Source organism: Rhipicephalus sanguineus, chromosome 2, assembly GCF_013339695.2.
Source record: "Rhipicephalus sanguineus isolate Rsan-2018 chromosome 2, BIME_Rsan_1.4, whole genome shotgun sequence".
NCBI classification, from domain to species: domain Eukaryota; kingdom Metazoa; phylum Arthropoda; class Arachnida; order Ixodida; family Ixodidae; genus Rhipicephalus; species Rhipicephalus sanguineus.
The window spans coordinates 47440554-47468387 of record NC_051177.1 but is presented as its reverse complement, the minus strand read 5'-3'; the positions used below and the strand labels follow the sequence as shown (position 1 = coordinate 47468387).

The 27834-nt window shown below is 48.8% G+C and overlaps 1 protein-coding gene across 1 annotated transcript in view; it reads left to right on the top strand.

Annotated features, from left to right (window-relative positions):
• The window catches only part of LOC119382884 (Krueppel-like factor 3), a 169089-nt gene that overhangs the window by 31466 nt on the left and 109789 nt on the right, over positions 1–27834 (top strand). Inside the window, exon 2 of the mRNA XM_037650778.2 lies at positions 3600–3680. Within this exon, the coding sequence (XP_037506706.1) occupies positions 3600–3680 (81 nt within the window). The remainder of the gene's footprint in view (positions 1–3599; positions 3681–27834) is intronic.

Sequence of the window (27834 nt, the reverse complement as noted above, 5' to 3'; positions counted from 1 at the left end):
ATACTCCGTTACGTAACAGTTCGCTGCGGTGGCCCGCTTGCCGATGCTTCTAAAATCGTGGCCGTATACGCTTGAATGCAGAGGAGGTCACGTGTATACCCGGATGACACGCACGCACACACACAAAAAAGAAAAGAAAAAGGTGTGCGGTGGCTGAGCTTGTGTTTGCTCAGCCGCACGGCTTCACGCGCTCGTGCATGTATGCTCCAACTTTACGGTGAAGAGAGGCTTTGCGTACGCATGCACGCACGAACCCGCGTGTAGTCATCATAGTCATCAGCCTGACTGCGCCCACTGCAGGGCAAACGCCTGTTTCGCCAGTCAACCCGGTCCTGTGCTTGCTGCGGCCGCGTTATGTCCGCGAACTTCATCTGCACCAAAACTTTCTGCCTCCGCTTCGCGCGCTTGACTTCTCTACACGCCATGGTGTGTAATAGTAATAATGATAATATATGGGGTTTTACTTGCGAAAACCACGATTTGTTCAAGAGCCACGCCATATATAGTGGAGGGCTCCGGAAATTTTTACACTGTGGTATTTAACGTGCTCTGACATCGCACAGTACACGGGCCTCTAGCATTTCGCCTCCATCGAAAATGCGACCGCCGCGGCCGTGATCGAACCCGCGACTTTCGGCTCAGTAGTCAAACACAATGACCCCACTGATAAAGTTGCTGCGTTGCGCTAGCAGAACGCCTCGACAGCAAATTTACCCGTATGCAACGAAGGATTCCTTACGTACCGGCTATATTACGAGCGTTACGGTGCGTCTCGTTTACAACAAAGTGGCACGTGTAACGAAGTGTATCGGAGGTCTTCAGGTTTAGTGCTGAGGAATGACGCAGGACGACATAAGCCACGAGGACACAGCGCTGTCGTCCTATATACGTCGTTTCTTTGCGCTAAACTTCAAGATATGCGGGATCAACTATAGCCCGCCAGCACGGTGTAAGATATATACTATATATATTGCCACTTGCGTTTCTTACTATCACTTTTGCTGTATTCGGAGCAACGCTCAGCGCAAACCGCGCCTCATTGTTAGAGAAGCTTCTTCAACGATACTTCGGACCGTACAGGGTACCTCGACGCCTCGGCGCGCTCGACTACGAAGTTGTCCCTGACGGCATTACGAACTCTCAGCGGCGCCATGCGCGACCTGAAGTCGTCCGTGTCGTGCGCCTCAAGCCATATTACGCGCGTTAGTGAATCTGAGGACTGTACTTTTACTTTATTATTGTACTTTCTTGCTTGTGCTTATTTTTATTGTACTATCTTGCTTGTGCTTGTTTACTGTACTTGCTTTATTGTTATTTATTGTTGCGTGCATTGCCCCCCCCCCCCCCCCCCCCCGTGTTCTGTTGTAAGCATCGGGACGATGCTTTTCAGAGGGGGGCATTGCCACGTGCGTTTGTTCACCACTTTTGCTGTATTCGGTTTTCGCCAACAAAGACTGTCAGCGACGCTCAGCGCAAACCGCGTCTCATTGTTGGAGAAGCTTCGCGATTATTGTAGATCGTTTTGTTAAAATTGCGCGCAAGACGCGACCACTCGAGCTAGAACTTGCGCGACAACGAGCGATAACGCTGGAATATTCGACGGCATATGTATAAATGCCGACGCGCTTCACCGCTTGTCAGTTTATCGACGGACGACGCCCTGTTCGCCGATATCGGTGTACAGCGTGTATTGCTGTAGTTTGAGATTTCATATCCGTGCCACAAGTTCGGCCAAATAAACAATTTCATCTTGAACACGCCGACTGCTGTCTTCATCGACGTCACGACCACGTGACAATATCTTTCACCGTGCCCGCCAGTTTGCTTTGCTGTAGTGACGGTCCCGAGCACTTCGGTATATGGAGGAAATCAATTGAACGCGAGGTCGTGGATTCGACTCCCAACCGCGTGGAAGTATAAATTCCCACAGTTCAACTCCTTTTACAGAACTCTGTGCGCATGGTGTGCGTGCTTTCACGCACTCACGTACGCACGCACCTATAACGTGGGGCACATGTGCAACGAGCAGAAAAAAACGCGCACATTCACAAAGCCGTTTGTAATATCTCGCGAAATCTAGTTTCTGTATTGGAACGATAAGAAGCGTCTCTTAGTCATTAGCGCCAAGCGATCGGCGTGTTTGCGTGCGAGGTCCAGCAACCGTCGCTTTATGGCGAGCTGCTCCCTCGCCACCGCACGGCAGCTACAAATCAGCCGTTCGGGCTTGGATTGATGAGCGGGCGTTGTCACATGCCACGCAGGCTGCACGCTTGTCTGCGCGTCGCGTGCGGACCGGCGGTCGTCGCCCGTCGATGCCTGCGCGGATAGACAACGGAGTTGGACGCGCGATGGTGATCTCCGAAAGTAGCCCCATTTGATCGATAGCGTCTCAATTATATACACTACAGGGATGTCGCTTCCTCCGAGTTAGTAAAATCAGTCTAACGAGTGCGTTTGCTTGGAAGTCGTCAGATGCTATTGTTAGAAAAGGGTGGGAACCGCTACGATGCGCGCTTGATTGAGCAACGAGGACGGGCTGCTGGATGGGCTGGGCTGTGCTGCTCCCACGGAGCTTCTGGAACGTCTCACCGTTTTGTATTCTTCGCGCTGCCTGCTGTGCCAAGTGTCGTCTCGGTGTTTTATATGCTGGCAATCGACAGTGTTATACGGTGCGGTCGCGTAGGTCTCACCGAAGTCACAAGATGAAATTGTACACAACAGAATCCTTGTGTCCGGCAGGGTTCGTACTGATGGCTGTTCGATAATTAACCGGCGCTTTCGCATGTGCGGCACCCTCTCACCTTCTTCAAAAGTCGACGTCCCAGAATGTGAACAATTGAGCTGTAGGAAAGCAGTCACGCTCCATTTCACGGCGCGCAGGGTCGATTGCAAGATCAAGGAGTATACAAAGTTCATGTTCCGCTCAGTCGCCTTAGCAGGAATGACTCGTGCGCGCCAACACTGGCGTGTTTTGATGAGCAGTTTTGCACTTACAGTGTTCCGAGAGTAACGGACAGTGTGCACGCCACTGTGCGAACACTGCATGGCGGGTTCTGCTTCGGTCTCATCTCGTGCAGCGTTCGAGCGGCACCTACCAAGGTGGTCTAGTGGTTATGGCGCTCGACTGCTGACCCGAAGGTCGCGGGATCGAATCCCGACCGCGGCGGCCGCATTTCAAAGGCGGCGAAATGCCAGAGGCCCGTGTACTTAGATTTAAGTGCGCGATAAGGAACCCCATGCAAGTGGGCGAAATTTCCGGAGCCTTTAACTATATCGACGTCCCTCATAATCATATCGCGGTTTTGGGACGTAAAACCGTAATAATTATCATTGTGGTATCACGCTGCTGTCAGTATACGGAAAGCCGCCTCTACGCCAAAACTGCCACGTGGTCTTGCAGCTGTAGCGATAATGCCAAGCAGTGTATAGTTATTTGCTAAGTGCAGTGGTGAACGTAGGTAATATGACGTATGTGCAGGCGGATCGATTTTCACGCGGCCTGTTCTTTTACTCGTTTGTTGGGGCCTGGACTGTCTGTATGTGAAAGCAGCTGTGTACTACTGCGTTTGTGTGTGACCTGTACGGCGGGGTCTTTGCAGCGGGACTCCCCCACGCTGCCTGGTCGAGCAGGGACCCCCGGCCTGGCGCACGAGTCAGCGTTCGCCATGAGCTCCAAGGAGGTCAGTCTCACGGCTCGCATATTACTATACACGCGTACTGCGCAGTGCCCACGTGCGTAGCCAGTGCCCAGCCGAATCCGTGTACATACATTGGCGGTACGCGGTCTATAAATGTACCCGTCTTTGTGACTGCTCGTCCTGCGCGTAACAACAATAGAAAACAAGAACCTCATAGAAGTTCGGAACGGCACAGCACAGCTCTTTCATGTTTCGTCGTATAACAGGCTAATGAGCGGTAACAGATCAATTTACTTTATTTATTGTCCTGCGAACTGGTGGGATGAGCCTGGATCCCGCCTAGGCTTCGGCCAAGGGTTGCTGGCCCTTGGCGGCTTCCTCGGCTCGCTGGACGGCCCGGAGTTGTTGCTGCAGGTCCGAGCTGAGCAACGCAGACTCCCAGCGCGCGCGGAGGCTGTCGCTGTTTAAGGCTGCATCACGGCTATCGTTTATTATATCTGGACATCCCCATAGTATATGCTCTAAGGTGGCTCTAGAGTCGCAATGTCTGCACTTGTCTGTCTTGTATAAATCTGGGTGTATTATATGCATGATTGCTGGACTCTGGTAGGATCGGGTTTGTAACTGTCGCCATTCGACAGACTGTTTCTTGCTTAATTTCGGGTGAGGCGGTGGGAATATACGCCTCTGCAATCTATGGTGCAGGCACGTAGGCAAGGGGGGGAGGGGGGGCAGGGGGGCCCGGGCTTTTTCGAAATTCGTCCAGCCTACTATATTCTCTGGCAACTATTTTTTTTCTTTTTGCCATGAAAATACTTTCTTTCGAACAATTAGGCCTTGCCCCCCCCCCCCCCTCCCCGAAAAAAATCCTGGCTACGTGCCTGCTATGGTGTACTGTAATTTCGTGAAATGTGGTCAGACAGACGGCACTGATCGATGTTCGGTCTGTGTAATCCCTCGAGCCATGCGATGCGCCGCCTCATTGCTACCTTCTGATAGTGTGTGAGCGGGTGTCCATATCAGATGGGCACTTCTTTCTTGATTATTACCGAGTTTTAGAATTCGCGGTGCCTCTGGGGAGATTCGGCCGTTTGCGAAGTTTCGTATCGCCGTCCGCGAATCACTGATGATAACGTCCGCTTGTGTTTGTGCTATGGCTAATGCGATAGCTATTTCCTCTGCGGTTTACGTGTGGCGTACTAATGGTAGCACTCGTCAAACATTTTCCCTCATAATTTATCGCCACGGCTGTGTAGGCGCGCTTGTGTCTGTATCTAGCTGCATCTACGATTACGGTGTCCATGCTGTGACCAAATTTCTTTTGTATATCGCGTGCTCTGCTTTCCTGTCTTCCCTGGTGGTGGGCGGGATGCATATTCTTGGGTATAGGAAGCACGGTTATCACGCCTCTAATATGTCTGGGCATATCTACTTTGACGCCATGTTGGGTGTGATAAGTAATACCTAGCCGATCCAATAGCCTGCATGTTTTAGTTTTGGACAGGCGTTTGTATTGCGCAATGCGCTGTGCCTCGATTAGCTCATCCAGTGTATTGTGAAGACCTATAGCTGCAGTAGACTATCGTTGCTAGTGGTGATGGAGAGTCCAATTGCTTGCTTGTATATTTTCCTGATTAAACAGTCTAATTTGTATCTTTCTGACGAGTGTCATCGTAAGTATGATGCTACGTAAACTATTCTGCTTATTACAAACGTTGGACCAGTATAAGCAGATTGCCTTCTTCCATCCCGCTATATTTGTTGGCGATGCGTTTAAGTAGCCGCATGATTTCAGACGTTACATCGTCTAATTTGCGTATGGTCTCTACTATATGGCCGTTAGCTTCAATAATGAGTCCCAACACTGTCATCCTGTCCACCTGTATGGGTTTACCATCCGCCGTAGTGAGGTGAATTTCCAGGTAGTTCTTTTCCTCGTGATTGCGTGGTTTTCAGCCACGTCGTTGTGGTTTATAAATGAGGAGCTCAGATTTCTCTGCCGAACATGCCAGCCCGGTTCCTGATAAGTATTGTTAGACTGTTTCTATCGCACGTTGTAATGTATTTTCAACTTGTCCATCACTGCCATCGCTCACCCATAGGGTAATATCGTCAGCATAGATGGTATGACGGAGGCCGTCGACTTCCTGCAGCTTTGCTAGTAAGCCGATCAGAGCGAGATTAAAAAGCAGCGGAGAGATTACTGACCCTTGGGGCGGGGGGGGGGGGGGGGTACCTGCGCTTCCGAGCTGTAGTTCCTCGGACTCAACGTCTCCTATCTTAATACGTGCTTTTCGGTTGGTTAGGAAGTCTCGAATATAGGTGTATACTCGCTGGCCTAGACCTAGCTCTGTTATTCTGTTTAATATTGTAACACTACATGCGTTTAACTGTGGCGTGCGTCATGATATCCCAGATTTCGCACGTAATACCACACAGGATGTACTCTTTAAATTAATTCATTTGTAAGTATCCCTCTTTGTAAATACTAGGGGAGTATACTCCTTTCACACTATACTCGCCTATCTCAAACGTTAATCAGACCTAATTTTGAAAACACATGCGCCATTTGGGATCTAACAATAAAAAAAATGACAGTCCCCTTTGGTTGACGCTAAGGAGAGAACAGGTGAAACACTCATTAAATCACTTCGTCGTTCTTAGTCTACTCGTATTCTCACTCGATTCAATGAACATCTCGCAAATTTATGAGTAAGTCAGACGGTGGAAGAATCAAGCTTACTTTGGTTCGTTAACCTGGTTGACTGGCGTAAGCCTTGTAGTCTTCGCCACACTGTACGGTGTTGGTGCAATGGTAGTACAGAGTGTACCCGCGTTGGCCCGTCTCCCGTTTTTTCAATGCCACATACGCCTGTCAGTCTTCATTCCACATGTCTCTGAATGATCTTATCGTCTTCAAGGATGTAGACTAGTAGTTTTGAATGCAAGCATTCAGTTACAGTATCAACACATTCGTACATTCAGTGAGTGCCCACTACAAACAAGCAAACAAACATCGAGTGCGTTCGTTGAACGCATAGCTGTTTGAATGCTTCTTTGTTGTTATTTAATAGCTGGGCACATATCGGAACGTACACGCTACGTAATAGCCAGCTATCCCAATGCATAGTTAGAATGTTCTAACCGGCCATTTCCCCGTAAATGCGCGTGTACACATTACATGAAGAAACAACATACCAAATTTACAACAAGATATAAACAAAAACACATGAGCAAGAACACAGACCAAGCAAAGCCAAGGGAAGCAATCAACGAGCTTAGTGGTAAAAGGCTACTATGCTTGAAACACACGAGTATACCCTTTCCTTGTGGTTCTTTCATCATCGCACACACGATACGCACAGAGTTAACGAAATATTCTAATCAAATTAAATTACCATCTATAAGAAAGCCCCGCCAAAGACTGTCAAGGCACGTCGTTGCTTAGAGGGTCACGTATTCTCACCTGGCCAGCTTCCTAGGCTTAACGAAGCTCGTGCTTAATTACGCTTCTTTTTTTATTCGCGGCATGAGACGCACCCACGGATGTGTGCACACCTTTCTCGGGCGTGAAGTCCTCACAGCGGGACGCCGCGCAGCTGGAGGCGTCTTGACTAACGTTCCCGCGGTGCCGGGTTATATAGTGAAGACTAACGACGACCATGGTTCTCGCGGTCCGGTTGATGTCGTTATCCGCGGCTTACACTTCCCCATCGTTAACCTCGGCTCGAGTTCGCCGTTCCCTTAATTAGTGATCTTTGAAGAATTCTGAACGACCCTTCGGCCTGGCCCTGCAGGGAAGTTGCCTTGTCGTTGCCTTGCGGTGAAGCTTGCAGTGAAGGCTTCCATCTCAAGGTTCTTTGCTGATCCTCCTCGTGAACCTCCATGTTTCAGTCTCGTTAAGTTAAAGTATACATGCATGACTTTATAATTGCGCTTCTAATCCGGCACCCGCGTGTACCTTGCGCTTTCACCCTATATGCTCTCATTTGCGGTATAAGGAAGGAACACGAGGGAGAGGATAGGCAGGGATATTATAAGCAGTTTAGGAAAACATGTATGATACCCTACACCGGGAAAGGGATGGGGGAGTGTGAAAGTTAGAGGTAGAGAGAAAGAAAGGGGAGGAAGGAGAGGGGTAAGCACACACGCAACGTCACACTCCTCACATTCACAACATCGCTATCGGTGTAGAATTGCAGGGCCAAGTAAAGAATTTTAGCAATACCTTCGTTGCCTTCATCCGCCGTGACTCCCCATAATGATGATGTATAGCCAAAGGGTCACTGTTTAGGTAAGTGACCAAGTTGACGTGTGGTTGAGCAGTTCGGCCGCGCGTGTATAGGTCATCGGTGGAAGACAATGTAGAGTTCTTTAATGAAAGAAAGTCTTCGCGCAAGGTTGTAAACTAGCGTAATGTGTCGCTTGCGTAATTCCTTGCAGTATGCATAATTTGAAAAAGAACAAAAAAAACTTGCCCGCTTTCATTTGGTGCTTCCGTCCTTAGCGTCTGCATTTTGATAACGCATAAACATCGACGAAGCTTCGACATTATACCGCTGTCACATTGTCACTTTTGATCGCGATCGGGCCTGATCCGGATCGAATTTCTTGATCGTGATTTGCTCTTTTACGCAAGCTGTAGAAGTGAATCAATCACTGTTGAGAAAAAATTTGATGACGATCGGGCTTAAAGGAGTACTGACACGGATTTTAGCAATTTTCTTATTGTTGCTTGCTCTAAATAAAACGTCACAGTTTCGTCGCAAGGGTGAAGCGGTGAATCCGATAGCAAAAGCTTGGAATGTCATTCGAATAAGGACCACTCGAATGATGACTCTGTTTATATCTCTATGCTTTTAGTCATACTTCGAGTAGCTCTGTTCGACTATGGTACCCGTGTAAGATAACACGTGATGTTGCAATTTTCTGCGTACTGTACTTACGGTATGTTTCTGATTTGCTGCCAGGGTGGCACGACCAAGTCAGACATTTACTTGGCCTTTAGTCGTGTCCACCAAGGCAATCTTGTTCAATTTGACCTTGAATAAAGCAAACCAAGCCAAACCAAACCAAAGAAAGGCTAGCAGCTCACTCCTTTAGCAAACACAGCCGCTGCAGCGAACGAAGTGACCTTCGTGCGGTCTGCTGCTTCAACACAAACTTTCTGACGAGAGTACAACACGTACAAAGCTATGGGCTGTCTGTTGAACCCTCTCTAGAGATAAGCGCGCTAGCACAGACGACCACGCCCTGCAGGTCAAAGTACGGAGCCGGAGGCGCGCAACCTCACGGCCGGGGCGACGCCCTTTGAAGCGGGCCCTTTGGCCCTCTGCATCGTCTCGCGGGTGATAGGGAACAAGATTCTGTCACGCTGAAGCACCTCAGAGATCTGCGTTCCACCAACGCTGTAAGAAAGAGCATCGACACAAGTTTGACGGAAGCAATCGTCAACAGTAGATTGTGCGGCCACCTTCTCCTTTCAACGTATAGATAGGGTTATCATAGGATGGATGGGGAAGTGAAAAAACTCTCGAAACGTTTTTCAGAAGAAACCGGCACTGTACAGTCATGGACAGACTAAGCTGAAACAAAATAGCAGCAGACGACAGCGGTACGTGGAGAGATTGCATGTTTTAAGTTAACGCAGGTTTATCGAGCACGTGTTTTAATTCGTCGCAAGTTTCCGTTGTCGCGGCTGGGCCGCACCGCCAGTATCTGCCGTCCGCTGTTACTTTGTTTCAGCTTAGGATGACCATGACTGTACATACTCGTTGTTTGTTTTGTTTATTTTGCACATACCGTAACTTCATTTTTTTTTTATAGTGGGCTCCGGTGTGACCGACGCAAGCTCCCACATTTATCACGCAACCTTCGAATTGACCAGCAGGATGCGAGCTCGTATCCCGCATGTTCTCAAGTCTTGTATTGCTTACGTTAAGAGGCGGTATAAGCTGGCGACGGTCTTCGCCTGGTGTTATACTATGCTGGCTGTCGCATCCGCTCACAAGGACAGCGAGCGTGCTAGCTGGCCGCGCAATTTGCAGAAACCTTAGCGGGCTCTCATGTTGCTCGCTGAATGCGCTGCGAGTCACATCGGCGCCGTCTGGATGCTGCAGGCTCATGAAATACGGAGAAGCCCAATGATGAATTCACCAAGCAGCAGCACTGGCCCATCGCACAGTATCGGAGTGTGAGAACTGGCTCTCTATGTATACCTTGAATTCGGTTTAAACCACGGGAGCGTGTAGCCGCTGCGACATCGTGGAACAGGTGTAGTGAAGAAGGAGTATCTTCAGGAAATTTTAAAACGACCTCCGAATTTTCTTCGAGAACGCGAGGCCGCCGATAATCCATTGCAGTGGCCGCCGCTGCTTTCTTAAACTTCCGAGATCTTATAATGTCGTCGGAGGCCTTGCACGCTCCGCCCGGTCCTTGAAGGGTTTGTTCGAGATATCGAATTTTACGTGGTGTATCACGGTGTAAGTAAAATGTAATCAGCCGACTCGAGCGGATCTTTTCCGTCATTGAACTTATTTACTGGGGTAAAGGACGGACAGGCGGTACATTGCAAACCAAATCCCGAGCTTTCGAATTGTTGCAGCAAGAATCTATAGAGAGGATATGGATGACAGCAGCAAGAAATCTTGTTTTTTTTATTACTACTTTTTACTGATAAGAAGGAAATATTGTTGTAGCATTCCTTACCCTACATACTTTAAGCTTGCCAGTGCGTTTCCGGAACGTTAGCCCATCAGGTTTATTATGCGAGATGACAAGCGAAAATCGTCGCGTGCGCGCGCTCCTACACCTCGATACCTGACGCGTGCCGTGTCTGCTGGGTTCGAAGTGCGGACGGAAAGCTCGTAGCTATGTACTCTGAGGCGGCGTCTTGCGCGGCTCTCACCGGCAGCTTTTCACGGCTGGCGCTCATAAATAACGTAAACAACGATACAACTCACAAAAACCTCCGACCCCAGTTGGGGGGAGGGGTCGTGCCCACGTATGCAGTGTGTTCTCTTTCCACGCACATACAAACGTACAAACATACTCGCAGGCGCTCGTGCACGTGAGTTCGTGGCCTTAACCGAGATTCCGTTTCCGCCGGACGGCTCCTGGCACAGTGCGTTGTTGTTGCTGCCGCCTCGCGTGTGGGGGCTTTCGCTGAGAGCCCCCACCCGCGGGTCCAGTCGCGGTTCTAAGGAAGCGACAAGGGAGGGGTTCCCGGCCGCAGCTGTCGCGCGCGCGAGCACGCGCACAAAGGTTTGACCCGATTGCGGCGGCGCCGGGTGCATATGATGCGCGCGTCGACCTCGCTCGCGCCGTGCCGCGCCACCTGGCTCCGCGAACTGCCGCGGCGCGCACGCGCCTCTTTTCGAGAGCGCGGCGGCGGCGGCGGTCGCGCGAGCAGCACGTGCACGAATGCGTTGCCGTCGCTATATACATAAAAAAAAGAAAGAAAGAAGGGAGGGAGGGGGTGATTTCGAGCAGCCGTTGACAAACAACCGCAGTGTCACGTTGCTCGCCTGTGCGTATAAATAGGTAAGGTCACAGGCAGCAGCCGGATCGCTCCGCTTCGACCTTCAGCCGTAGTCTATCCGCTCGTTTCATCGAGGCCTGGTTGGTTTCGTTGGTCTGGTTGTATCCGCGGTTACCGGTCCTGCAGCATCTGAAAGGCGCGTTTCTGAGAAGCGGCGGAATGATCTAGGAAACCCGCTTTTACAACCCCGACCCTTCGTCTCGTTCCGAGCGTGGCCATTGCGGTTTGGTTCCCCCATCCGATCCCAAATCCAGCTATATGTTGTAACCCGCACTCCCTGATGTGGGAGTAGTGGAGGTGGGAGGGAGGTGAAACGCGGTTAACCGGGCCCTCAACGTAATCTCAGATACCTTACCGACTCTCCTGTAGTTTTCCGCGACTTTTCGGGAATTCCGAAAAACCTCGCAGCTGGTACAGTTTTCATCTGCAGCTCGAGGCCACCAGTAACAATAGGAGGGATGTCAAGTCACAAGCGTATGTGGATTACTGTTCCACGTCCTTTCGATGTGCCCGTCTCCACGTATGCAGTTGGACAGATCTAATGTGGCTGATGCTTACTGACTATTCAGCTGATCATTTGTGATAGTAAAGCAGCAGGATTGAAGAAAGTCGACGCCTCAATCGCGCACTAACGCAGTTGTCGCGGACTTTTTCAAAGAGTCGACGGTTGAGACTTGTACGTCTTCGTATAAGATCAGCGGGATTTTTTTTTTTTTTCCTAACATAAGCGACCTTCGCAATTGGTCCCTGTCGTGCCGTTTGTCACGTAGTCAGAACTGTCGCCATCATTAACGACCTGAATCTAAATAAATACTGTAGCGAATGAGGTTACCGCGGGTTTAGAATCTTATTTTTTTTTTTTTTCGGCACAGTGGCACAGATTACTTTCAGTTTCTTTTTAGCGCTCAGCAAGCTGTCGCCCTGGAGATTCGGTTTTCACAGAAATTTGCGGGAGCAAGCGGCTTTCCCTGCATGCTGTTATGGCGAAGCTGCTAAGGCCACTACACGAGTGATCGACAACGTTCGAACAATAAAATGGTCACGCGCTCGCTTGCCCATCAAGCCTGCACGGACTACGAAGTCGTGATTTCGAAGCTTTCGAAATCGTCCCTGCAGCTCGAGCCTACGCTTGTGTTGTTTCCGAATGTTGTCGTTCATATTTTCTTATACGTTTTTCTTCTGTTTAGTGAACCCTGTTGTCTTCCCCGTCTATTGTGTACTCCACCGAGTCCAAGAGTTTGTTTCTTCTTCATTGCTCGCTCTTAAAGTGGTACTGACACCATTTTTCGATGGCGAGTTTATTCTGTCATACAAGATCTCCTCTATGCGGAGACGGCTCTGAGCAAGCGTGAAGCTCAGTAAGTGCTAATTAGATATTTTTTTTTTAATATTAAAGTCAATTTTTCCACGGCGCACCTACCAACATCGACACTAGCTTGACGTCAGGCTACAATACTAATTCTGGTGACTTCACGCAGCAGTCTGGCTAGTTGCGATGACGTCGGATGCCAAAACATTCAAAATGGCCGCTTGTGCGTCACCAACGGAGCCACAGTGCTACCTGGTTCTATGAACGTTGCACAATGCGGAGCGGCCGTGGAAACGTCACGATATCTTGCGCGAGCACGTGACGAGAAGCTCATATCGTGTTGCGACGTCAGGGTACAGTAGGAACCGAAACTAGCTTTTGAAAACATACTGTAATTGCTTTTCCATGGTACGCTCACGCTTAGCAGTACATTTTTAGGCTTTTGAGGGCTTGGCCTTTCATTTGATGCAAGAAAACGGCAACTGAAAATTTTCGTGTCAGTACCCCTTTAAAGAAACCGTGGCAGCGGGCCTCCCGTGTAATCGAGCGCCTGTGCACCTGGCGAACCTGCGTTTTGCGGTGGTGGACGATTTTGAAACCCCGTGAAAAACTGAGCAGCGACAGAGAAGGAGGCGCGTGCCCCAAGGGCTTTCGGCGCCCCCATCTGGTGTCGGACCCCCGACATCTCCCCCTCTCTCCTGCAGAAAGTGCCCCTCCCCTTCCTTTTCGCATTGAGCCGAGTTTGGCGGCCCCTGCCCTCACCTTGTACGTACACCGCACGTGCGCCGCGAAGCCTGCGCCAGGCTGCAGGCCGACCGAGGGTGGAACGCGACCATTCTTCGGGGTCGCCAGATGGGGGCCCTTCGGGGTCGGGGGCGCCCTTTTGTTGGACCTCGCCACCCCTTTCTGCTAAAGCCCTACGACCGCTCCCCCGAGGACGACCTCTTTTCCTCGCGGCTGTTTTCTGACCCCCCCGGAGACCCCGCCGACGTCGCATCCGGCGCGGCGAGACGACCAACAGAAAACATGCGCACCGAGAACGATGACCATGCCACTCTGCCCCCCCCCCCCTTCATTTTGTCTTGAATGTTCCTTTGGATGGATGGGTGCCTACTTAGACGGCCAAGGTCCAGGGAGCCATTTCGGAAGGAAGAGGCTAAAGCATGTTCGCGGAATGCTCGGAAAAGACAAGAAAGAAGACATGCGCGAGAACCTAAAGCTAGGTTACGTCTATGCGGATGACATAGCGTTCTTCTCATCAGCTAATGACATTCACGCTCTCTATCAAAACCTGCAAATGTACTTATCTGAAATAGAACATTGGCTTGACGCTATTCATCTCTCTCTATGCGTGAACAAGTGTGCGGTACTAGTATTCCCTATAAAACCACATCATACAAACTTGACATCATTCCACAAGTTCAAAACATCAAATATTTGGGAGTGATACATGACAGCTCTCTCTTATGGCGAAACCACATAGAATATATCGCAGCGAAGGGTGTTCGGGCAGCTGGTATCCTACGGAGAATAAGCAACAGGGAGATCAGGAATGCGTAGAGCCACATTATTATTAATATACCGCATGTATGTACGACCGGTTCTAGAATTTGGGAGTGTTTTATACTCCGGGGCACCTGCCTATAAGCTTCGTCCCATTGTTCTTCTGGAAAAGCAAGCACTGCGCATGTGCTTAGGGCTACCTAAATTTGTAGAGAATAATGTTTGGTATATGGAAGCTAGAATTCCCTCACTTGTCACTAGATTCAGAATATTGGCTGTACAAACATATTTGAGGGCATTTGAATCCCCTATTAGGCGTAACCAAACAGTTTTCATTGCGCAACCGGGTTAATTTTTTTTATTGTTATTGGCCTAGATTTCACACACCTCAAGTAAAATTTGTACAATCTCTCCTCGATCCACTGTCCGTCCAAATAAGGGAGGTTATTCCTATTAGTAAAGCGACAAATTCTCTTCAAATCTACTTTGATGACATTTTCCCTAACAATGCAAAAGACCTACCAAGTAACATGTTAAGAGCTACCCTACAGGACTATTTGGTCAGAATGCAAGCAAACGTAGTCATTGCGACGGACGCGTCGCAGAGAGAGGAAAAGTGTGGCATCGGTATATACTGCCCTGTTCTCGACTGGTCCTTTTCGCTTCGAATTCCAGATTACACACTCATCTTTATTGCAGAATTTTTAGCGATAGTCTTGGCCCTTCGTAGACTGCCCACATCAATCGATTCCGCAGTAATAATAACGGACTCTTTATCAGTGTGCAGTGCGCTCACGGCATCCGGTGATATGAAAACATTGAAAGAATTCAAATCCCTAACACCTGAGCACTTAACGAAAGCGGCGTTAGACGGACCAGCTATTAATATTACCCCTACATCAGCTTTTATAGTAGCGGCTAGATTTCGGAGGCAAATGATGATGCGAGAATTCAGTATATCATCTCTAAGAAATTCCCTGGACTTTAATAATCTAATGACACCCTGGAAAAGTTCATGTCATAACAGAGATCTGGAAGTTATAATTACGAAGTTGCGTTGCCGTATTTCATCATTAAATTTTTATTTACATAGAGCCGGTTTGGCACCATCACCCCTTTTTTCTTATTGTAGGGAAGACGAAACAATAGAACACTTTCTGATCTCATGTCAGAAGTTTTCTACATTACGAAAGACATCTCTAGAAACGCCGTTACGCATCATGGGATTAGAGTTGAGAACCTCAAATTTATTATCTCTAGGTGCACCTACCTTTGGGCACAGCAGCGGGAAAGTATGCGAGGCCATTATTTTATTTATTTGGTTTGAATGCAAGATTTCATAGAACAGTCAAAGAGATTTAAGCAATAACCACAGTTCAAAAGTTCCATAGTTAACCAGAAGCAAAGTACAGCAAGATTCGTTTCTATATTTATGTATTTCTTATTTGATGAAAATAATTCCACCCACCTTTTTCCATTTTTTAAAATGATTTAAATTTAAATTTTAAATTAAATTGTTAAATTTAGATTTAAAAAATTTTAAATTCTCACAAGATTAACTTGTAAAAAATCTTTTTGTTATACAAAATAGGAAATTATTCTCACTACTAGTTTTAAATAATTTTTTCTAAGCTACCCGATTCTTGGCCAATCCCCCTAAGTGGGTGTGAGCCAGCAGTACAGGATCTACATCTACATCTAGAATTCTGATGTGGCTCACAAGCGCGAGCCGTTTCCTTGAGGATTCCCTGAGGTCATGGTCTCGCTGAATGTTCATTTCGCTTAGAGCGACCAGGCTCTGTGGACTCGGTCGAGTATTCTTGGTCGTCAATGGCGGTCGCGTCATCAAAGAAGCAGGTAAGGGAAACAAAGACTAAATAGGATCTGAAACGATGGAAACGGAAATGTCCACGAGTATTTCCCAAGGTGGCAAAGCTGAAGTACCAAAAAAAAAAAAGTATGTTACTGTCTAAAACGAAGGTCCGCAAGATGGTGAGGATGGTGTTTACTGCGGTTGAAATCATAAACGACGTGCACCATTGGGGGCTTTTAGCTTACGTTACCGTATTACCGGGTACCGGACGGAACCTGCGCATGCGCAGGCCTTTACGGAGCGCAGACTTGCTTTCACGGAACGTAAACAGCTCGCCGGATACGTTTTACGTTTGCGGCCATAGCTCGCGAATCCACATCCGTTAGTGGCTACTCGCGATATCCGCTTTTCGGAGACTCCAGCCGCCGAGTCAAAATAAGCCGACGTGCGAGCGCCAATCACGACCACGTTGTTTGATCCGGATCACCGAAGCTAGTGACCTATAATACCGAAGCCGTATACGTGAGAGGCCTAAAACCCCCGAGAGGTCTACAAATTGTTCTTGTAGAAACGTGGTGCATTCTACTTCTGGTGTCATGCATTGCAGCTACGTAATTACGAATGAGTTGCCTTTTTAATTCGTTTTCCCTCAAAAACACTAGGCGAAAACAAACGCGTCCACGACTGTGGTTGCACGAAGCGTCACAAGATGTCGGCACCGTCGTTTGATAATCCGATATTCCTACACCCCTTTGAGTATACCGGTATGCCGTACACCAGGCCCGTAGTCGGGCGGGAGGGGGGGGGGGGGGGGGGCTTCGAAGTTATGATGACACATGGTGCTTTATCGAAAATAAATCATGAAAATAGGCGTTTTTCTCAAATAGTCAAGGCTTTCAGCAAGTGCCCCCCCCCCCTCCCCCCACCGAAGAAAATTCCTGGCCACGGGCCTGCCGTACATGCTAAAAACCTCTATTGCGATTTTTCCGCAGCGGTGATTGAATCTTATCTAAATTAAATATAGTTTGAATGCAGTTATTACCACCATTTAGTGGTTTGCGCAAACGTAAAGCTATACGTTTACATACGTAGTACGTAACGCTTACGTATGGTTGATGATATGTGGGCTTTAATGTCGCAAAGGCCATGCTTGGCCAAAGAGCGCCATGATCGTCTACGTATGAGAAGCTAAAACTTTTCTAAAACATGCGTTCCGGTAACACGGTAACGTAAAAAAATATTATACGTACAAGCTAAAAGCCCCTATTGTAACGGGTGCGACAGAAAAGCCGACATGACGTTCCGCGCCCACGGAGGTTCTCCCCAGCCCACGACGTTGGACAATAGAGATCAGCCCACCACATACAATGAAATTACCCAGCACTTCTACCTAGGCAGGAGGGTCTACCCCCCTCCTCACAGAAAACTACACAGAGCCCAGGCCATGACGCTTAGACTCCTGCAGACTGATTCATATCCAAATCTGGCCTTATTTCACAAAATTTACCCGGATACTTACACTAGCAGCTCGTGTCCCCTTTGTGGGGAAATAGCTAACTTAGAGCATATGCTCTGGCGATGCCCCTCGTTACTGGGCAGTGAACAAGCCGACCCAGCCAAGTGGAGCTCCGCCATCAGAAGCCCCAACAAGGGGGATCAGCTTTGGGCCGTCCAGAGAGCCCACGATGCGGCGGTCAGGCTAAGCCTGCCCGTCCCAACGTGGGAGAAGCCCACTGCGCGCTAGTCGCGTCTCTCAGGACTATATTTAATAAAGTTCCACCATCCATCCATCCCCGGACTCGGCGGGTGCTGTACGCACTCTGGCCTCGTTTCCATCGATAAAAGCTGTACATGTGCACGGAAAACGAACGAAGTTAAGCGATGATCATGTCATCTTCTGCAGACTGCGTTGGTTTGATTGAGGTATAGGAAAATTAATGCAAGCCATTAGGGATTGGTTCTCCGTGGCGTGAATGACATGTTCTTGTACTTGTGCAGCCTTTCTAAACTTTTTAAATGCGAAGCATTTCTTAGCGAACCCAAGGCACTTAGAGCTTTCTTATCTATCTATCTGTCTGTCTGTCTGTCTGTCTGTCTGTCTGTCTGTCTGTCTGTCTGTCTGTCTGTCTGTCTGTCTGTCTGTCTGTCTGTCTGTCTGTCTGTCTGTCTGTCTGTCTGTCTGTCTGTCTGTCTGTCTGTCTGATTGATTTTAAGATGGTGTAGACCAATTGGCATGGTAGGGTAAGAGGTTTTGACGAATATGGCTGTCTGGTCATGGTATGAATACCGTGAAGCTGTCGCGTACGTCGTCAAGCCCTCTCCTCCAGACACGTGTGACACATATCCACGGTAAGCGGGTATGTGTCACAGGTGATTGACAGTTTGTATCTTCCCAGGAATGGCGAGAACCGACATTGGGAATTTGAATACGAGAGCGTAAAGAAAAAACTGACATCGGCAGCGTTGACCCGATGAATGCAAAGAATAAAAATCAAGGTCCCAACAGGAATCGAACCCAAGCATACTGAGTGGCAGTCAAGTATTTTACCTCAGAGCCACGCTATATTTTGAAACTGCTTTGGAAAAATACCCTATGCTGGCGTAATATCGGTGCAAAGTCAATTGTGGTTGCAGTGCTGACTGTCTAATATTATAACAAAGCAATACACATTACATATGTACTCCTATGCTACAGGCATCATGCCGGGTTAACGTCTGTGGTTCCAGTGTTGGCACCGCTTTCATAGAAGTATTATTTGCATCTATATTCAAGCCTTGCTCGGCCCCATAGGAATACGCTAAAGAAAGTTGCGTATGATTCACATCATCTCACTGGAAGGTGCACTTCGCTTCGATAATACTCACGTCTGTGCTCAAACGTGAGGGCTGACGTTACCTCAGACCATAAGTTAAGTTACCCTTTAGACGCCAGTGTAGTCGGGAAATGCTGAAGAAAGATAGAGATAGAGCGAACTTATTAGAAGGCAGAGAGGTCGGCCTGAGCTTGAGCTCTCTAGCCTGCTACTCTGCACAGGGGAAAGGGTAGTCGATCTCCCTCGCAACGCTTGGCTCAAAGCCTAAAAATGCTGCATAGGCAACTACTCGCTGATTGCTTCGCATGAAACCGATTCCCACAAGACGTGAGATCTGCCTAATTTTAACACGAAAGTGTTTTATGCCGGGGTCCACCAAGTACATCCGTCACGGATATGACGTAGATAAAATGAACGCCAACGGGTGAGAAAGAAAAAAACCAAGAAAAAGATACCCCGCTGGGAATCGAACCCACGACGTTGCGGCCGCGACGGCAAGCGCCCGACGCTCTACCGACTAAGCCAACTCGGGAGATGCTAGGCACGGCGCGAACGCGCCTTATATCTTTCACACCTTCTCTTTCGCGGCGGGCGGAGCGGGGCGGTGCCGCCGTCTGTGAGAGGTGAAAAGAAGTAATGCTTCACGATCGACACTTACTAGCGCTTACTCCGAGATTGCACGTGATATCGGAGGTCATGGTTAAAGCGTCTCGATACCAGAGAGGTAGACTGGCCGCGCTGGCGTCGCCGAGGCACCCTTGACGCAGTTACATTCTTTGCCTTTGGATTCGTGTTAGCGTGCGTCGGCTCATCGGAATAGTGCAGCTTCCACGTGCACGAACGGGATTTCTCTGCCGCCGACTGCTTCAATTGCGAGAGCACCGACTAAGAAAACTGCTGCAATATGCGTTGCAGAAAGGACGCGATTTCGACGGGCGAATGTCGTGCCTTGGTGGAGCGAGAGCAGCGCCTGCGAGACAGAGGCCAGCGGGACGCACGCGTTTGCGGCTCAGGCTACGAACCTCTACCTCCCGCGTTGCTGAAGTGCAGTGTGTGTTATGTATGCATGAGCACAGGCGTCGGCTACCCATTACTAGAAAGCGCACACCGTGTCGTTTCTCTCCTTAATTGACGACGCTTTGAAGAAGTGCATACCGGGTACCAATGTTGATTATGAACTTGTTGATATCATCCTTACGCGCGATTCACGATTCGCTGTGTCCAAATATATGTTCACACCGTCAGCTACCTCAACGGTTTAATCATGATCATGGGCGTTAGTCTTCGCGATATAGACATGCTGTCAACATGGGTGCATCCACGTCAAACGGTGCTATAGCTGCCAAACACGAATAGACATTGTACAAGCTCTCATATATCATAAGCACTACTTCTGTGAAGACACGTTTCACTTTCGTGTTATACCGATTCCTATGACGGAGGGATCAGCCATGTTTTTTTTCTTTATTGTTTGTTTTTCTTGATAAATTGAAATATTACTAATAGCAATCGTAACCTGTGCATTCACCACATCACACCATTAAGCAGGCAAGATAGCGCACCAAGACCTGTTCAACATTAACTTTAACCAGTCGGCCAGACGCGCCATCTTGTTCTCCTGTAGTTCGCTCTGCGTTGAAGCACGCTGAAACATTCGTGAAAAATGAGAAAGTGAGAGAGCGAAGAAAGAAAAATGTATGTGTGTGTGTGAGAGAGAGAGGTGGGGGGGGGGGGGGTCCGGTGTTCCGGCTTGATAAAACACAGGGGATGTCACTTAGTCCGTTCGGGGCACATCTCACTGAGGTTCGTCGAATTCGCGAGTGGCCGCAGTGCGTTCATCGCTTGGGGATTGCGTGTGGCGGGAACTGGGCTCGAGACGCGCCGTTATAGTGATACGTCGTGCTCCTTACTCCTGCATATGCTAATATGTGACACTACAGCAGTCCTTGATTTGCAGCGGCCCCTGTGATTTGCAGCGGCCCAGCGGCCCCCTTGTATCGAGCACCTATTGATTGACGATGCGCCGTATCTTGCTGTACACTCGGTTTCAAGAGATACAATAGTTGTCGCTGCATTTATTGCAAACAAGTTAACGCCGGACCAAGGGCTTGCGTGATGTCTTCACCTCAGATTCCTCTGCGTGTCAAATCCGGACTCTGCTTAGTGATAACTTCACTTCGAGCCCACCTCAAACAAATAAACAAGAATGGTCTTGCATCCCGTTCCTATGACGTTGGTCGTCTTGGCGAGACAGATGCAGTGCAAAGCAACCTCTGCTGCTTGCTGAAATCGAAGTACTTGCTAAGCAAAGGAGCTCAGATTATGCGGCCACCGCAACCCACGCAAAGCCCGCATTCCTAAAACCGACCTGCATGCGTGCTCTCGTGCGGCGAGTATTTGGGGGAAACTCTGGCGCCTGCCTAAATGCTCGATAGTTTCGACAGGGTTTCTCGTATCTGGTAGTACAGTGATGTGGTTGAGATGCGTGCAGCGACACTCGCGGGACACGGACAGCGTGATAAGGCGAAGAAAAACCCGTTTTTCGTGTTGCCCGCCGGCGTCTCGTGCCGGCCCGACCGTGCGGAACTCGTCCTTTGGCGCTGCTGGGCGAAGAAGTCCGTCGGCCGGCAGCATGAGACGCATCGTGCGACAGGAAACGAAAGTCGTGATAAGGACAGGTCAGCCTTCGCCGCCGCTTGGGCGAGCTTGCTGTTGCTCCTGCTCGTGGCAGGCAGCCACCCTGAAAAGGCTAGCACGACCGGCACGAGAAGCCTAACTATTGGAGCAAATCTCATTGGCGCAGTTCAGTACTGGTAATTTTCCATCAGGACCCCCAATTTGGGGTAATACATAATAAGGGTTGGTGTATACAAAATTTGACTTTACGGAAGATAACCTGTACATACGAAATCTCCCGCACCGCACTTTTTTGTTTGTTTGTTTGTTTGTTTGTTTGTTTGTTCGTTTGCTTGCTTTCGCGCCTACACTTCTTTCACCTCTTCTTTCCATCTTTGGTTCCCCTACCCCTAGTGTAGGGGTAGCAAACCGGATGTTAAAATTCCGGTCAACGAGAATTCTGGTTATAGTTATGGTTAGTGTTATAATTCTGGTTGACCTCCCTGTCTTTCCCTCATTTTTATCTCCCTCTCCCTCCGATCTGTGATGTTGCAAATTATGTTAAGACGTGTCATGAGTGTCAAATGGTGAAGTCAAAATACAAACCGCGCGGAAACAATGGTCACGCCGGAATGCTCAACTATCTCATTCGAAGTAGTTAACCTTGATTGTATGTCGGTAGTATTGTAGTATTGTATTTTTAAACGTCTCCGTGAAATCTTAGCGATTGTACTAGCACAAATTTATGTATGTTCCTGTCCCGTCTAGTACTCCTTTTGCCACCGTTCGTTGCGCGCCAGTTACTTTGTCATGCGTGTTTGTAAACAACGGAATGGTCTTATACGGTATACAGGTTGTGAGACATGCGAGGCACCATGCGCTTGCCTTGCCGCTGTGAACATCGGTCGCCGTGAGTCCCTCATTTGTCTCCACGTCTCAGTCGATCACACGACCTTTGTCAGTCAGTCGCTGGTGTGAACGCCGTCTAATGAGTTCGCAGCCAGAAGAACCGCTGCAGCGTGAATTGATCGGCCGTAAATGCGGACAGCGCACTTGTAACTAAGCGTGGCATATGTAGTCGACGCCTGCGAGCCTTGCAGCACTGCACGGTTCTCGCGAAGCGGAACGTCGGAGATAACTGGGCGGTTCACGAGTCGCTCCGACTTGTGCCGGGCGAGGTGTAATAGGCGAGCGCGCGTAATCGGGAGCGTCCCGCGCGACTCAACGCAGCCCACTCGTGTGCGCGCGCGCACAGCGTGAGACAAACGGCGCCGTCCCGTTGCCGTTCAGCCCTTGATTGATGAATACGCGATGCACTTCTATAGCCGTACTGTTATACATTGGCACTGCTTCTGCTGCTCGGTGCCTTCGCTGTACTGCAGTGCTTTGAAAACAGTAATTTGTCCGAGCATTGAATTATTTATTTATTGGGTAGAGAGGTTTATCTAAGCTCAGCTATCAAAACAAGTCACCGCCCAAGCAGTCGGTACAGATGGCTAACCAGCAAAGCTGGAACACGCGGCGTCGGTGTTTATCGCTAGCTGGTAATTCTATTGAAGTATGTTCTGTTGTTTTGATTTCTCTATCACCACATTTAAGAGATGCGTGCTTCGAACTTTGTGTTCAAGAACATTTAAAGGATTTTATGGATAGCCATTTGTGCTGCGGCGGGTATCATCCTTAGCTATATATATGTTGACAAAACCAGAAGAGCAACTAGCGCAAGCGCGGGGAGCCTTCGAGTTAGCGTACGCTATAGCATTGCTTCATCATTATAGTTTCTGCGCACTCACGGACCGCCAAATCTTTCCCGCCGCCTAGCCAAATACAGTTTCGCAGTAAAACTAACAATAAGGAGTCTTGTTGTACACACGCATGGGTTGGGGACCGGATGGAATTAATAAGGAAAGGGAGCAGTGGCGGTTCACATTAACTCCCGGGCAGTAGGACAAGAAACATGTGAGTTATAATAACAATAGCTGGGGTTTAACGTCCGCAAACCACGATATGATTACGAGGGTCGCCGTAGTGGAGGGCTCCGGAAATTTTTACTACCAGGGGTTCTTTAACGTGCACCTAAATCCAGGTACACGGGCCTCGAGCATTTTCGCCTCCATCAAAAACGCAGCGGCCGCGGCCGGGATTCGATCCCGCGACCTTCGGGTCAGCAGTCGAGCGCCATAACCACTATAGACAGACCACCGTGGCGGGGCAGAAACGGAAGAGTTAAATAATTGGTCGTATATAAACTACATATCACTAGCGACATCTGTGTCAGGAGAGTTTCGCTTCTTTTTTGTTGAGTCAGAACTTACGACTGGATAATACGAAAGCAGGGACAGCTTTCCCGTTCCGTTCGTATACTGTCTATACGGTGGCTGATTTTGGGCGGCCAATGTATGCCTTCTTTTGCGACGTGTTACGAAAGGCTCGCGCGTTTACCATGCGGAAACAAAAAGTAAAAAGAGAGCGGTTTGCGATATATACAGCATCTGCTGTTTATGCGCTTTGATTTCGCCACATCCCTTCGCGTGCATGACCGGGCTGCTCCGCGAGAGTGGGTGCTTTCTCGTCGTCGTCGTCGCACGTGGGTGCGAGGCGGTCTCGCGAAGGCGCGGCGTACTCGGCGCTTCCGCCCCCGCCGCCGAGCATCGCCCGTTCGCCTGCAGGGCGCGGTCGGTCGCTGGCCGCGCGATCGCTCGCGCTTTGGCGGAACGACCGACGTCGCTTTTCGAGCATCTAGCTGGCTCTGTGGCCAGGTGGCTCGGACAATGCGTCGCCAAAGCTGTTGTCAAAGCTCGCTGGATGGTAAGCGACTGTGCTATAGTTGGTGTGGATTCATGATTTATTACAGCGCGCACTTTACACAACGGACAAGAAAAGGCTTTCACCTGATTTTGCTGCTCAGATATCTGCTCTGGTTGCCCGCCATGGTAACTTAGTGGCTATGGCGCTGCGTTGCTAAGCGTAAGGACGTTGATCCCCCTATCCATTTGTGCGCGTGTGTGTGATTGTATACATGGGCGTATGTATATATTGTAGGCGTATGTATTCTCGTACCCGCCCAAGCCACGCGCCGCAGGCCGTTCCTCTTTTTCTTTAACGTCGGGCCCGCCGGCAGCACTCCCTGCAGTATTAGATGTGAAGCATCTTATAGCGGAGTTCAATCCGGTGGTGGTGGTGTGCGGCGTGACCACCCTTACTGCGCATGCGCAAGCCCTCTCCGCACACCTCCTCTCCATTTCCCCATTTCCCCTCATCCTCCCCACTTCCCCGTCCCCTCCACCTCTCCCCCTTTCCCCTCCCCCCCCCTGAAACGCGGGCTCTACATGCCGAAACGCTGCTTCGCATCGCCTCATGGTCCCCTTTAGCGGGAGATGGCGTGATTTATAATGCCACGAGCATGGGATGAGATTGTGCTGTGTGGTGCCACTGCCGCCCGACTTGTATGTACCACTGTGGAACAGAGAGGAGAATGAGGAAGAGTAAAAAGACGACGAAGTCGTGTTCTCGGTGATTGATTCATCTCGACGTCCCATGGCCGGTGTCACCCGCCACGGTGGTCTAGCGGCTATATGGTGCTCGACTGCTGACCCCAAGGTCGCGGTATCTAATCCCGGCTGCGGGGGCCGTATTTTCGATGGAGGCGAACATTCTTGAGGCCCGTGTACTTAGATTTAGGTGCACGTTAAAGAACCCCAGGTGGTTGACATTTCCGGAGCCCTCCACTACGTCGTCCCTCATAATCGCATCGTGGTTTTGGGACGTTAAACCCCAACAGTTATTATTATTATTATTATTATTATTATTATTATTATTATTATTATTATTATTATTATTATTATTATTATTATTATTATTATTATTATTATTATTATTATTATCGTCCCATGGTGTTTCGATAGACAGAGGCTCTGTGCAGTGCTGGCTTAGTATAACGTGACACTATGTGCAAAGTGTATAACTTCCGGAAAAGAGAAAGGGGGGGGGGGTGCTTAACACCCTCCCGGGTACGCCTATGCTTACCATCCATATCCTAACCGGTAACGTGGCTGTAATCTTCGATATATCATCTACGAATAGTACTATAAATGACAAGAATTAGCGCACGAAGATGTATAATTCAAACTGTGCACATGCTGGGCACAGTTTGAATTGCATATCTTCCAATTTTGTCGAGTTAGGCAAAACAGCTAGATATCGAAGGAAGAGAGGTTAATCATGTGATTGTTCAGTTGGCTATTCTGCATTGGGCAGAGAAGAGAATGAATGAATGGATTGCGGCCGTTTGTGTAAGAATGCAGAACAACCAGCCCATTTTTTTCTCTCTCTGGGGTGTGACGACGAGTGTGGCGGTGAATATGTATACATTGTCGATAGCCTTGGAAGGAAAGTAGCGCAAAATAACGACGGCAACGCGTAGGCAAAGGGCAAACCCACGACTTCCGCGCGTCGCTTCTACGACCTGGCAACGTGAACTGCGGCGCTCACACCGGATGAGCGATACTGACATACACGAGCGAAGCTATCTGGCAAACGGAACTATACTCATATGTATTCAACGTTGTTCTCGCTCGTATATGGCTCGATGGCGTTCTGCTACAGTTCGTAAGGTCGCGCGTTCGATTTCCGGCCGCGGCGTTGTAGTGGGGACGCGTAATCCAAAAAATTCTCGTCTACGATTAGCTCGGAGGAAACGTACTTTTCTGCATCGTAGCGCGGCGCCTCATGACTCATACACATTTAAATGCGAAACATTTCTTAGCGAACTTCTGCGACTTTGAGCGTATCTATCTGTCTATCTCTAGCCGCCTACGACTAATGGGATGTATACCAAAATTGTTATGACATAACATGCCTGTATTACAAACATAAATGACAGGTCATAACATGAAAATCATGATATGCATGTCACGAACATCATGATTTGCATGCCACGGTCTTGGGGCTCTTGCGGCCGTTTCGTTAATTTTATATATATATATATATATATATATATATATATATATATATATATATATATATATATATATATATATATACCGAAATTGGCATGGAGTGACAATAGTGTATGACGAACACAAATGACAGGTCCTAATGTGCAAATTGTGACAAGCATGTCATGTACAGTATGATTTACATTACATGGTCTCGGGGCGCTCGTGGCCGTTTAAATAATGGATACATACCAAAACTGGTGATGAGACATTTCTGTATGACGAACGTGACACATGATAACATGAAATTCATGACATGCAAGTCATGTACGACATGATTTACGTTCTACGCTTATGCTGCCCTCGTGGCCATTTCGCTCGCTTGATGTACGCCAAAATTGGTATTGCGTGATGAGACTGTATGATGAACGTAAATCGGAGGTGATAACATGAATATCATGACATGCATGTCATGTACGACATGATTTGCATGCCACTGTCATGGTGCGCTTCCGGCCGTTTTGTTAAATGGATATATACCAAAATTGGTATGGCATCACGCTAGTGTGTCATGAACGTAAATGTATATGTATAGGTCATGCATTGAATATTCCTGAATATACGTTTCATTAGCATGGCATATACCGGATAGTACATGCATGCCTGCATGTCAAACATGCGATATATAGTGAACTAGATGCGATGGCATGAGTGACTTCACTTGTCTCAAAGACAAACAAGGCGATGTAGCAGCTCTCTGCCGGCTGCTTTTTTATATGTATAAAATAGCACGATTCGTCGTTTGTTGTTGTTGTTCTTTGGAAGGTGTTTCTAATACTTTGACATAGCTGGGCATGAACGTAAGGAAACGTTACGTATAAGCATTGAAGGACTCTGGTACAACGCTAAAAGGGGAAAAAAAAAGAAAAAGAGACGCACTGCCAACTTTGTTGCTGCTTGACCATTGTTCTGAATGTTCCCGCTACATTCAACACTCGACCAAATGGAACGGTTTTCTTCTTTGGTCTTCCCCTTTTTTTCTCGTTCGTTGACGCGGCTTCACGTTTTGATTAGGACGAAGCGGTACAGGTTAAATAACTCGCACGACTTGAGTCACCGCCGCACTAGAGCGCGCTCTCTCTTATACCTTAGCTACTCCTTCTGTTGTTTTAAGTGATGCCGAAGCTCGTGCAACCTGTTCATTCGCTTCATGTACCACCGGTTAAGTAAACTGATGCCAGATCACGTGATCGACGCCAGAGGAAGCGACTCTGACGTGAAGCCATGTACGAGAAACGCTCCATATGTGGTTAGCATGTATAGCGCTTTCGTTCATCGCGCACATAGTTCTCTCGGCGTGATTCGAAGTGCGCTGGGAGGATGCGAGGCGACCTCAAATGGCACGCTCAGTGGGCGCACCTGCGCTCTACACACATCGCTCATTCTGAAAGCAGCGCTTCGACGCTTCCGTGCGCTCGCCGGCATTGCATGGAAATGCCCGGCGGCGGCGGCGGCGAGGCGACAGGGATGGAGAGAAACGCAGTGACGTCGTCAGTGGGCCCGCAGGCGTTTTCTTCTTTTTTGTTGTTTTTTTTTTCTGCGCGTCGCGTTCGCTGCATGCACATCGCGCACGCGGGGTGCACAAGGAAGTAAGTTTTTTTTTTT